This window comes from Ictidomys tridecemlineatus, chromosome 5, assembly GCF_052094955.1.
Source record: "Ictidomys tridecemlineatus isolate mIctTri1 chromosome 5, mIctTri1.hap1, whole genome shotgun sequence".
In the NCBI taxonomy this organism is placed as follows: Eukaryota; Metazoa; Chordata; class Mammalia; order Rodentia; family Sciuridae; genus Ictidomys; species Ictidomys tridecemlineatus.
The window spans coordinates 164,739,140-164,752,786 of record NC_135481.1 but is presented as its reverse complement, the minus strand read 5'-3'; the positions used below and the strand labels follow the sequence as shown (position 1 = coordinate 164,752,786).

At 41.5% G+C, this 13,647-nt stretch overlaps 1 protein-coding gene across 3 annotated transcripts in view; it reads left to right on the top strand.

Annotated features, from left to right (window-relative positions):
* The first annotated feature begins 4,965 nt into the window (after nt 1-4,965).
* Nucleotides 4,966-13,647, top strand: part of Btbd3 (BTB domain containing 3) — a 41,485-nt gene continuing 32,803 nt past the window's right edge. Inside the window, exon 1 of one of the 3 annotated variants that reach the window (XM_005320474.5) lies at nt 4,966-5,101. Coding sequence is in view for 1 of the 3 variants with exons in the window: in XM_005320472.5 (XP_005320529.4) it covers nt 6,728-6,869 (142 nt within the window). In the remaining 2 variants the exon portion in view is untranslated. Of the gene's footprint in view, nt 5,102-6,709; nt 6,870-13,647 lie in introns of those variants that run through there. The other 2 variants (XM_040276418.2, XM_005320472.5) reach the window with 2 other exon arrangements.

Below are 13,647 nucleotides of genomic sequence, written 5' to 3'. Positions count from 1 at the left end.
ACCATTTAGAACCTTCACATTAGTTAAGTATATAAGGCACCATTCTATGGTTTGTGTTTGTAATTAAAAAAAAATCTGGGCCAGGGTATGATTTAACTTATTTCACATCTACTATTATTACCACTATTATTCATCAGATGATAATTATCATCCATGGCTTACAGGCATCCCTTTTCAATTTATTAAAACTCTTCTTTTTCTAGTGCAGGGTTTCCTTTAAACCTAGATTAATTTATATCCCAGTTACTGTGGCAAAACTCAAAGAATGAATATACTCACAAGTTCTGCAAAAAATATCATCCTTATTACTTAAAGGTTACTAAAATGATGTTCATTTTCCCCCAAATAATTTATTATTTTTTTTGTCAGTCCTGGAGTTGGTTTATTCCACAAATGGAATATTTTATTTTTAGCTAAAAGGAAAAAGAGTGTCACCTCATAGCAGCACTGGTCACAGAACTAATATAATATGTTAACTTTTTTCTACTCATAGTGGTTTCCAACTCACTGTCCTATTATAAACCCCAATTTTGCCTTTTATTTTTACATTTTGTTTTTCTTATAAAATTCCATGAAGACATGAAGTTTATTATCAATTATTTTTACTCTATACTTAAATTTCCTTTAAATGTAATAGCCAAAGTCACAAAGAGAGACAGAACAAAAGAAAGCTTTTAGATCTGAATGGGTTGTGCCTCTCCTGTCTTACCCTCTCTTCTGATATCCTCTGAGCTCAAAAGTAAATGTCAGTGGAATGAGAAAGCTAACTTATATTTATCAACTTTGCTAAAAACTTTTTAAAAAGTTCTGGTGTGGTTCATTGGTTTTCATCAAACCCAAATATGCAAAGTTGAGAACCACAGTGGAGCCATAATCAGGAGAGTGAGCTCCCAGCTCCTATCTACATGAAGTACATTCGACCAAATCCTTCATGTTCTTCTTATGGCACTTGTCCAATTCTGCCTTAAATTATAGTTATGGTTACTTGTTGTTATGTTTTTCCCTTAGGCCATTTGATAAATTTCCTGAGAACAAGAACATTGCTTAGCATATAATAAATTGTGATATTTTTAGGAAAAATGGAATATTTTAACCATTTGTTTTGCATATTCTCTATAGCTATAGGCTTCCTCAGAAGGGATTCTATAAGCACACTGAAATGGATTGAATGCTGCATCATGCAACTCTTCTGTGGAGATTGAGAGTTATTTCAAAAGTAAGCTTTTCTTAGGTTTTTCCTTCCTAGAAGCAAGTAGAGTGAATTGAACTGGAACTTGAATTAGAATAAAATGTTCAGAAGTGATTCACATCTCTGCTTTGCATGTTTGGTGTTTTAGAATATAGCTATGCTCTATCTTTAGGTTAATTATGTTATAGAAAGCTGATTCCTAGTCCCTGATGCCAATCCAATAATGAGGACATGAGTTTGAGAAAAAGGGAAAAAAAATTTATTGCTTTGCTAGCAAAGCAAAAATACAGGGGACTCCTGTCCCAGAGGCTGTGATTCTGCCCATCAGCAAGAACAGGGGGATTTTTAAAGAGGTGATTGAAAGGCTACATTCCATGTGTTCTCTGAGTCGTAATTCACTGGTTAATTCAGGAGATAATAATTTCTGAGACCTTCTGGTACCATCCCCAAGTCTGAATTATTTCCTTTCTGTGATAGGTGAGTTCTCAAGGATGGATAGCTCTGCCTAGGTTGGGGAAGAAAGATAATCCTGTTTCCCCTGAGATTAGGGATGGGGAGAGACTAGGGAGGAGGGAAAGAGGAAGAGAAACATGTCTTCTTAAAAGTAAGTCAGGTGGCTGAGCAGCAAGGGCTACATTCAAAATAGAAAATGGACCACTGTTACAATGGCTCACTAGGTAATTTATTTGCAAGTGGTTAAAACATACATATGTATCATCTTTTTAGTTTGCTAGAGCTAGAGACACACATTTATTTTTTTACATATATATTGTACGTGAACTGAGAAAAATGCTTTCATAGTGCCCTCTCCCTTCTCTTCAGTTATTGCCTTCACTGTTCATTCACAAATAATAGTCGTTGCCATTTATTCAGACCCTGCTATGAACTGGGTGCTTTACCCGCTTTTATTTCATTTTTCCTAACCTACAAGTTAAAGATTATAATGCTTGTTTTACAGATCAGAATTAATTTACATATTTTTAAATAAACTTCCAAGGTAAAATTGCCAGTGTTCTCCATAGAAACAGGGCCCAAAGAATGTATTTTTTTTAATACATATGCACCAAAGAAAAAAATTTCCACAAGTTGAGTTTCAAAGATTAGATTGTCTTTTATCAGCGATTCATGAACTGAGCAGCAACCAGCCTTTGAAACAGAAAGGCGCTCCAAGGTGCTAATCAGAATGGGTGAGTACTATTGGTAGAAAAAGAAGGAACAAGGAACAAATAGAGGACTGTTTGTTTTAAGGTTACTTTCTTATAGGGGTGTAACAAAATCTTCTTGGCTCAATTGCATTTGGCTTTTATCTCCATCCCAATTTCTCAGAAGGTCACATCATATAAGTAACTAGCTCAGGTTTTGGTGTGTTGATGTGGAACTTTAGTATGAATGACTCCATTTTGGACCTGCTGTTTTTTTTTTTTTAATATGGATGTGTGTAACAGATACATATATGTTACACATAGATGTGCATTACATAGCTTTCCATCATTGGTGACAAAACACCTGAGAAAATCAGCTCAGAAGAGGAAAGATTTATATTGATTTAAATTTTTATTTAAGAGGTTTCATGGTCACCTGGCTCTATTGCTATGAGCTGAAGCAAAGCAGAAAATCATGGTGCCAAGAATGTGTGGTCAGACTGCTTACCTCAGGGTGGCCAGGAAGCAGAGAGAGAGAGAGAGAGAGAGAGAGAGAGAGAGAGAGAGAGAGAGAAATTGTGAGAGTGAGGAAGTTTCTAGGGAGAAAATACATCCTTCAAAGTCATGCCACTAGTGACCCACTTCCTCCAACTAGTTCCTACCTCCTAAATTTTCCACCACATCCTAATAGATTCACCATCTGAGAATCAAGACTCCAACAGTGAGCCTTTGGAAGACATTAAGGGATCCAAACTACAACATGTGTATGTGTTTTTACAGAATATGTATCTGTATACATATTCTTAGAATATTATCCCGTTTCTCCTGAGATAAATATATGTTTATATATTCGTATATATGTTCTCTCAATATATAGAATATGTATGTAGACATATGTACACATCTAAAGGTATATATCTACATACATATTCTAAAGGAGATATATATGTATGTGTGTGTAAAAATACATATTCTAGATACACATAAATGTATATCGATACACGTATTTTATATACATATTTAATATATATGTATGTGTATTTATATGTACATATATATGTATATCCATATACATTCTTTAGAATATGTCTGTCTATATATAGAGAGATTATTTTAAGGAATTAGTCCATATACTTGGGCAATCTAGGCAATTGCAGGTTAGGCTGTCAGACCAGAAACCCAGGAAAGACTTGTATTCTAGAGACTGTGTCTGCTGGAAGAATTCTTTCTTGCTTTGGGGAGATTGTCTTTCCTTTTACAGCCTTCAATTAGTTTGAATGAGTCTCACATGAATTATAGAGGGTAACATGCTTTACTCAAAGTCTATTGATTTAAATGTTAATCTCAGATGAGATTAAGCATACATTTATTAAAAAAACATCTAGAATAACATTTGACCATCTGGGTACCATGCATTAGCCAAATTAACACAAAAAAGTCACCATTATACAAGTTAAATGTTATAATCCTATGTTATAGATGAGCACAGTAAAGGACTCAGAGATATTTGGATACTAATAGACAGTTTATTATGAGGCATCTGGACTGTATAAAAGTGGTTTTTGTTTTCCAAAGCCCAGATGTCTGTGGAAGTAATGGTTTTTCAATTAAGCAAAAATATGCTCTTTTAGAGACAAACTCATGCTAAAAGAAGCATTTAGTGACCATGGCTGTATATTTTAGAGGTGTCTTTTAGCCACTGATATAAACATTAACCAAAGATGACCATCTCTTCTAATGGGATGTATGCTTGTCACGATAGACAACTCTGTAAAAAGAGGAGTTACAAAAACTAAGTTACCTTGTCCTTCACAATCCAGAAACTTTTCCATCATTTCCGTTTTTGATGCAAACAATTGAACTTAAGGCTCTACTATTTATAACCATGACAATAGTATATTCCAATATATTGTGGCATTTTGAGTCTTTAGTCTTCACTTTGTATTCCCCAACTCTGCATTTAGTCTTGAACTAAGCGTTAAAAATTATTTCCAGATGAGCTTCAACTACCTTTCCAGCCTTTCAACCCTTCATTGTCAACAACAGTCGGACTAAACTTGCTCCCAAGAGGACTCAGGGGTTCACACATTCTTTGCCCATTTTGGTAATTAATGCCTTTGTATTCATCTTTCTCGCCAGATGAACTTAACTGCTGATTCCGCTTCTGCTTATCCTTTCATTTCTCAGTGAAGTTCTCAGTGAAGTTTCCAGATCGTTTGAGTGGGATTAAAGTTCGCAGTTTTAGGTAATGCATGATCTCTATTCATCTGTTCAAAAAGCACTGAAATCAGTGTCTAAAAAGAGTCCCAAAGTCAAATACAATCTATCCCCCCTTGCAGGAGGATGCCCTATCCTGCCTCTGTAGGTGCTCAATAAACGTTTGATACCTTAACTGTGACACGAACCAGAGAAGACAACAGAAACTAGGGAAACGAGGAGGAAGACGCCTTCCTATGAACGAAAAGAGCTGACTCCCCTCCACCTTTCTCCCTTGCACTGGTCCAGGATCCCCGCCCACTCCTCCGACCTTAGGAAGAAGCAGGCACTGCGCATGCTCTGTATCCAGGGCTTCCTTCGGGCGCGTCGCCCCGCCTTCTCCCGGCGCACGGGCGCGCGCGCGCGCGGTCCCGGGGAGCGTGCCCTGCGTGCGGGTGCTCGCCGAGCCCGCCGGGCGCTAGATCCCCGAGTGCCCCGGCCGGAGCCAGAGAAGCCGGCACCGGGCCGAGGTGGCTAGCTGCGACGACGCCCGAGGCGACGAAGAGTTTGGGCGGTGAGTGAGGGCGCCGCGGGCGAGCGGGCGGGCACCTCCGCGCGTGCGCAGCGCTGGACCGCCCGGTCAGAGGCGCGCGCCCGGCCGCCGGCCGGAGTGTCCAACTGCGGCGGGGCCGGGCCGGGGGCATCGGGTTGTCGGCCCACCTCGAGCCAAAGGCATGCATGGGCTCCTGGGACTCTCGCCCCGTTTCGAGAGGCGCTGGCCGTACCGACGGGCTTCCCGAGGGCGCTCTAGGTGGGGCGCCCCGGGCCAGGGGCAGGGCCGGCTGCTTGCAGCCCAGCGACCGCACGGAAGGGCGAGGCGAACCCGCCCGGGCTCCAGCCAGTTGGGTGCTCGACTCTGGAGGGGGCTCAGGTTCAGGGTGGGGGAGCAGGTCCTAGGAGGGGGCGCGGCCAGGAAATCTTGGAGCCTTGCAGGTGGGGCAGCGGGGAGGCGGCCGCACCCCCTCGCCCGGAGAGGCGCACAGGGAGCAAACTTCCCCCAAGTAACTTTTATTGAGGCGCTGCCTGCAGGGTCTAGGGGGACAGGTGTGTGGCTGGGTGCTTCAGACCGACACCCAAGGCTTGCTCAGCTCTGGTCCTCGCAGGACCTCGGCGAGAGATGGTGGGCGATTGCGGGGATTGATTTCCCTCTGGTGCTAGGAGAGCGTCCTCCCAAGTTCAGAGGGGCATTTGTAGTTCATTCACTGTTAGATAGATGTAGAAGTTTGGTGTTTTGGTGAGAAGGATGTTTGCTCTGTTGGGAAGAAAAGTCTTATGCTGCTTTGTCTTACTACTATCAAAGAAAGTTTTGTTAGAGTTTGCTGGGGATTCCTATTTATCAAGCAACCTATTGTCTGTGCCTGCTTGGAGAAAACTATCTTAATTCTATTATTAGTTTAAAAAAGACCAAAGGAGATATTTGTTTTTTCGATTTATTTTGAAAATACTCCCCGTCACCTCGCAAATCCTTTAACATAGTAAGTAGTTTCCAAACTTGGCTGCACAGGAGAATCGCTGGGAAGTTTTAAAACTCTGGCATGCCCAAATTGCAGCCCAGGCCAATTAAAGCACAAGGTAGTTTTCTTTTTCTTTTTCTTTTCTTTTTTTTTTTTAAAGATGCCCAGGTAATTTTGAAGAGTTTGGGAACTGCTGGCGGAAGTCAAGACTTGAGTTTTACAAAGTAATGACATTCAGTTTATAATTGATGGGATGAAATTCCAGCTCATTTTCCTTAGATAGGAACTCACAAAGGGTGGTTTGTTTCCCACCAGGGAGGGAGCGAAGCAGAATATAATGTGACTCTGGTGCGCACAACATTGTTCTAAATGTTTTTGAATTTGTGCTGGGGCTGGGAGCAGGAGCTAGAAACTTGATTGCAGAGGGGGAAGACCTCCGTTGCAACATCCAGTGTACAAAGTATCTGAGGGGCCAAATAACTTGTGAACAAGCTCCTGAATACCACCTAATCAACATCCTGATTGGAGCCCCCCCCCCCCCATGGTCACTGAGTGTCTCACTCTGGTTGGATGAAGAAACTCCCCTTCTCAAACGTCATCAACCAATAGCTTTATAGGTCACCTCCAGCAATAACATAAACCAATAGACAGTAGATATGCAGGGACCCATTTGGGACCTCTCCCTTATGGGAGCTGCACTTCCTCTCTGTTTAAAGAAAGAAATATATTCTGTCCGTGGGTCTCATTCTTTGAATCCTCGAGACAAAGAACCTACATCTTGCTGCTGGATGTCTCAGATTTGGGGACTCCTTGGGGCTCCTGGGAAGGGTGAGTATAATGCACTGACAAAACTAGTAGCTTCGTGGCTGGTGTAAAGACTTGGGTACAGGCTTATTGGAGGAGGTTTACTCAGTCCCCTCTGTCTGGAGGGAAGAATGTTGGTCAAGCTCTACTTCAGCTTCTCTCTGTGGAACAGGAACCAGGTCAACCTATTTGTTCAAGTTTCTGCTTCTTTCACTTTCTGATAGATTCTGCTCCATGGTGGAGGGCACTTACACTCCATGCAGATTGGATTCAGATATGAAGACTTGGTTGATCTGAAGTCTTTGGAAAAGAGGCAACTCATTAATTCGCAGACCATGAACCCAACAATCTGTCTCTTTCTCTACTCCTCTGCTAAAAATCAATCTCTTGCTCTTAGCCCCCTCCCCCCCATCAAGGCTATTGGGAATTTTCAAGTCCTTGAGCTGGAACCCCAATCATATCCTTGGTAATTGCTTCTGAGATAGGCACCAATTTTGCAGTTTTTTTTTTCCTTAATTCTCTTAACAGCTCCTAGGCTAGACCCTAGGATGAAAGATATAATTCAAGCTAATCATAGTCAAATAAGCATGCATCTCTTCTCGTAGAAGGGACCCAATTATATGTTCTCCTTAATTGGGGATATTACTCAGAACATTATCAGAACATTGTCCAGGCTGTGGAAAAAGGCAGGGAATGTGGGAGTTTGGGCTGTTTTATTATTAATGCGCTTTGTGTTGTGGAAGGGAGTAATGTTTGGGAATTTCATAAGTATTATTTCAGGATGTGAAAGGATCACCGAGAAGGAAAGAAATAAAAGAAAGTTATAGGCATGGAGATATATTTTGCTAGGAAAAGTTGAAGAGAAAGTATATTGTATGATAAGGACAAAACTAAGGAGGTAAACAAGCTATAGAATGTTTAAGAAAGTTGTGGATGTTTTGTGGAAGGTAAATACTCAAAAATTTTGTATATGTGATTTAATTGGCTATAATTAGTACAGTTGGTTAACATTGTTTGAGATTTTTATGGGGTCAAGTTTTGGTGTGCTGGTACAGGAAAGGGTCTAGTTCTTTGTTGGATGGCAGTGTTTCTTGGAGCATTGGTCTGCTGTTAATTGTCAGGGCGAGTTTTTGTGTGTGTCTCATGGGCTTTTGTTGCTTTGGAGGCTGGGGCTTGGAAGGTTGGAGTTATACTTGTTTTGGGGTCTTTTAAATGTTTGCTTCATGACTGGTTGAACAGATGCCTATGTTTTGGATTGTTGCAGTATGGTCAATGCTCTAGGTGTGTTTGGCTGGATGGGTATATACATCTAGGGGCTGGATATGTTTGTCCAGGAGTTTTATCTGAGTGTTGATGGGTTTGTGAAGTAGAGGCTCTAATGGGCTGGTACAGGCAAGATGGTTGCCTTACCTGTGTTAAGTCTGAATGGACTTTCATTTTGTGGACTTCCGCAGTGGTGTTTGGATGGGGCTCTCAAGTGAGCAAGCTTGATTCTCAGATGTGTATCTCTGGTTGCATATATTTGGTGTGTTGCCTGCATTGTGGTGGCCTAGAATGATGGTTGTTTTGTTCACCCAGTTATGTGGTGGTCATTTGGGGACTTTTGAACAGATATGGGCTCTGATTCTTTTGAGACTCGGTTTGCCTGAGTAATGAGGGCCTGGTAGATGCAGGAGATTATCTTGATGGGACCATATTGGTATTTTGAGAAGACCTTGTTGATCTGATGCATGAGGTGTTGGGTTTTGGTGTGTGTCAGTGGACTGAGGTTTGCCCTTAAAGAAACCCTTGAGTAACCTTCATACTGGTTCTCCCTCTAGAAGTCTTTCAGCTAGTGGTAGTCCGAACACAGGTAGGTCAAAGTTTATCATGACAGACAGGGAATTACAGGATTCAGGACCACATCAGTAAGAGTGACCAGTTTGATAGGCTACCTTCCTTTACCTTGCTCACTCATGAGAAAGGGGAGGAACACCAGGGGACGCCTTGGTTGGGAGACAAAAGGAATAATGGGACATCTTGTCCTTCCCTTTTTGATTTACAGATGGGAATTACTCCCTCTACTGACCACACACCCTTAGAATGTATCTTAAATAGTTGAGATCAGATTGACCCACAAACTGTAAAAAAGAAATGCCTGATATTTTTCTGTACAGGAGCCTCGTGTGAGTATAACCTGGAGTATGGGGAAAATGGCCTCCAGAGGGAAATATCAACTATAACACTATTTTACAGTTAGACCTGTTTTGCAAACAAGAACATAAAGGGTCTGAAGTCCCTTATGTGCAGGCCTTCTTTGCCTTAAGGGACAACCCCAAATTATGTAAAAACAAATGCTACATAGATATGGAACTTCTTGCTGTTCTCACTTTAGGACCAAATCATGGAAGGACATCTCCCTTTTAAAAAAGAATGATACACCATGTAACTGCCCTTCCTATCAGGGACCCCAAATATGCCCAAGGCCCCTAAGATAACACCTTGTATTTATTCCTCCCTTCTGCCTTTGTAAGAAGCAGGTATGGGCCTAGATGGGAGACCTACCACAGTGCATGTAAAGAGAATGTTCCCTTCTCTTTACATGGTTTAAAGCAGACAAAGGCTGACTTAGGGAAAATTTTAGATGACCCTGACAACTGTTTAGAGTTTTTTCAGAGACTAACTCAAACTTTTGACCTGGCATGGAAAGATGTTATGTGGCTTCTCAATGAACCCCTGACTCCAGATGAAAAGATGGCTGCCCTACAGGCTGCTGAGGTGTGTGGAGGATGAAATATATGCAACCAATGGGAACAGGGATTTCCTGACTGGCCAAGGAAATGAACACTTCCCTGAGGGAAGACAAGCAGTGCCCCAAGATGATCCCCACTGGGATCCTAACTGATCCAGAGAGGACTTGAAAGAAACATTTTCAGCTCCTGTATTGTAGAAGGGCTCAGGAGGACTTACACTAAGCCTTTAGGTTACTCTAAGTTATCTCAGGTTGCTCAGGTAGACCCCCTCTGCTTTCCTAGAAACACTTAGGGAGGCTCCGACCAAATACACCAGCATGACCCCAGAGTCTGTGGGGGGCCAATTGATCTTAAGGGATCACTTTATAACCTAGTCAGCTTCAGACATCAAAAGGATACCCCAGAGAGTTCCCTTAGAACCTGACAATACTCAGGACAATCTTCTTAAAATAGCCAGTAAGATTTTTTACAATAGCGATCAGGAGGAAACTTAAATGAAGGAGGAACAGAAATTTTTGAAAGATAGTGGCTCTAGTGACTACAACAGAGTAGGTCAACTCAAAGTGAGGCTCAGGAGAAAGGAAGCCTACCTCTGCTTGCTTTGGTTGTGGACAGGAAGGATACTTCAATAGGGTTGACCATGGAAGTCAAGGGTGGGGGACCGCCTTCCCAAACCTTGTACTGTTTGCAAGGGGGACTATTGGAAGTTGGTTGTACCTAGAGGTGAAGGTCCCCTAATTCAGACACTTCATTGATGGTCCAGCAGCCGGACTGAGGAGGCCCAGGGCGTCTCTCATTGACTCCCCTTTCTTGAACCATCATGTCCATAAGGGAAACTTGAGTGACCAAGACCATAGAGGGAGAGGAAATTAGTTTCCCTTTGGACTTGAAGTCCGATTTTCTGCCCTGTTTTCAAGTCCTGGTCTTGTCTCAACACTCTTGTAACTGTAAAAGGAATGTCTGGAAGACCTCTTACAAGAAGCTTCTCAAGACCCCTCTGCTATGAATGGGATGGCATTCTTTTTATGTTTACTTTGATAATCACACCTGAGAGCTCAGCTCTTTTATTGGGGAAGGACATTTTAGTCTGTGTGTATCCATCCATTCTCATGGCACCAGGAGGAACTTTCTGTCTAGCATTGATGGAGACTAATATTAATCCAGAAGCATGGGCAAAATAGGAAGAGAAGAACAACTTTTGTTAAAATCCATATAAGGGTCCCATCTCCTTCCCACATCAGAAACAGTTTTGTCTTAAAACCAGAAACAAAGAAAGGGTTATAAACTGTAATAGATAACTTAAGAATACAGGGCCTTCTGAATTTTGCAGTAGCCCTTACAGTACTCCTGTTTTGGGAGTACAAAAGCCCAATGGGAAATGGAGATTAGTATAAGACCTTTGGTTGGTAAATGAAGCCGTGGTCCCCATTTGCTCAGCAATCCTTAATTCTTATACTTTGTTATCTCAAATTCCACAGGACTCTGAAAGGTTCTCAATGTTAGATTTAAAAGATGCCTTGGTTTGCATTTAAAGAGCCCCTCTGACCAGTCTACTTAGTTCACTTGGATTATTTAACCCTAATGGTTTAGAGATAGCCCACACTTGTTTGGACAAGCCTTAGCTCAGGATTTTTTCCAGTTCAGCCATCCACAGAGGTCATTTCACTATGTGGATGACCTTCTCCTCTGTGCTTCTTCAGATGAAATCTCACACAGGAATACCAAAGCATTACTTAATATTCTGGCAGAAAAGGATACAAGGTCTCGAAGTCTAAAGCCCAGCTTTGCCAAGTGTCTGTCAAATACCTGGGATTAGTGTTGAATATCAGGAGAGGAAAGGATTAAACCTATTTCCTCTTTCCCACTGCCTAGGACTCTGAAGCAACTAAGAGAGCTGTGAGTAAAACAGGGTTTTGTAGACTATGGATTCCAGGGTATGGGGCAAATAGCCCGTCCTCTCTATCAGTTAATTAAAAAAAAACACTCAAAGCTCAAATACCCATCTTTGGGAATGGGAAACCGAACAGGTCATTAACCAACTTAAAAAGGCACTACTTCAAGCACCTGCTTTGAGCTTCCCCACTGCACAGACTTTTTATTTACATGTCTATGGAAGACATGGGAAAGCATTAGCAATTCTGATTCAAAAACAGAACCCATACAACCACCTGTGGGATACTTGATCAAAGAATTGGACTTAGGTGCCAAAGGATGGCCAACCTGCTTGTGGGCAGTAACACCAGTGGCACTTCTAATCCCCAAGACTGTCAAATTAATGATGTTAGGAAGAGATTTAACTGTACTTACTCCCCATAATGTGACAAGACTCCTAGAGGACAAAGGGAGTCTTTGGCTCTCAGGTACCAAAGTGCTATTACTTGAAGAATCAGCTGTCCAATTAAAAACCTGTCCCTTTGTAGGGACAGCCATCTTTCTTCCTTAGGAAAAGGAAACTGAACACAACTGTGAACAAGTAGTACTCCAAACCTATGCTGCTAGGGAAGACTTAGAAGACACCCCCACTAGAAACTCCTGACCTAGTTCTTTTTTACAGATGTAAGTTCCTTTATGGAGCTGAGGGTTCATAAGGCAGGATATGTAGTGGTCACCTTAGAGGCAACTAACTATTGAAAGCTCAGTCCTCTCACCAGGTGCTAATGCTCAGTGTGCAAAACTTATAGCTCTCACCAAGAATTGTAGAAATTTGCAAAGAATAAAAGTGTTAATATATACACAAATTCCAAGTATACCTTTTTAGTTCTTTATACCCATGCTGCTTTTGGAAAGAGAGACTCTTTTTTTTTTTTTTAATATGTATTTTTTTAGTTGTAGGTGAACAAAATACCTTTATTTTTATGTGGTGCTGAGGATTGAACCCAGTGCCTCACATGTGCCAGGGAAGCGCTCTACCACTGAGCCCCAACCCCAGCCTGAGACTTTTTTTTGACAACTAATGGATCTCCTGTTAAATACCATAATGAAATTGACAAATGCTTTTTCTGTCAATTGAAGTCCCTGTAAAATATTGTAGGGGTCATCACAAAGGAAGGCAACAAACTAGCTGATCAGGCTGCTACAGCTGCAGCCAAGGAATGGCTAACTGTAAGAACAATAGAGGCACCTGTGATCTGGGAATACTCTTAGAGATGCAGCCTCAGTACTCTGAACTTAAAAAGAGTGGGCCCTCTCACAAGAATACTCTCCTTACCACTAAGGATGGTAGCAAACAAATAGAAAAGTCATACCAGAGGCCAATCAGTGAGAATTCATTAAAGCCTTCCACCAATTTTTTCATCTGAGCATAGACAAAACTCATCACATGGTACAAAAGCTATTCACAGGCAAAAATCTCAGATTCACCAGATCACTAAGCCTGTGAAATTTGTCAAAAGAACAATCTCCTCAATAAAAAGATAGTTCCCTTAGGCATACAACATAAAGGTAAATATCCTTAGGAAAACTGGCAGCTAGATTTCACTTACGCCAAAATCAAGAGGCATGCAGTATCTCCTGGTCTGGGTAGACACTTTCACCAGTTGGGTGGAAGCCTTCCCTTGCAGGATGGAAAAGTCCTTAGAAGTAATAAAAATCCTGGTCTCTGAAGTTATTCCCAGGTTTGGACTTCCTAGAAGTTGACAGAGTGACAAGGACCTGTCCTTCAAGGCAACTGTCACTCAAAGTGTATCTACAGCATCTTGGTTTGCAATAACATTTGCATTGTGCCTGGAGGCCCACGTCATTAGGAAAGGTGGAAAAGACCAACAATATCTTCAAAAGATACCTTAGAAAGTTAGCTTAAGAAACCCACTTCCTGTAGCCTACCTTGTTTCCTGTAGCCTTACTACTAATCAGGAACACACCATAGACTTTAGGCTTAAGCCCCAATGAAATGTTACATGGATTACCATTCCTCCCTAATGACTTTTTAAAAAATTTGTTCTAATTATTTATACATGATAGCAGAATGTAGTTTTATTCTTTGTACACAAATGGAGCAGAACTTTTCATTTCTCTGGTTGTACAAGATGTAAAGTCACACCACATGTATCTAGGGTAATGATGTTCATCTC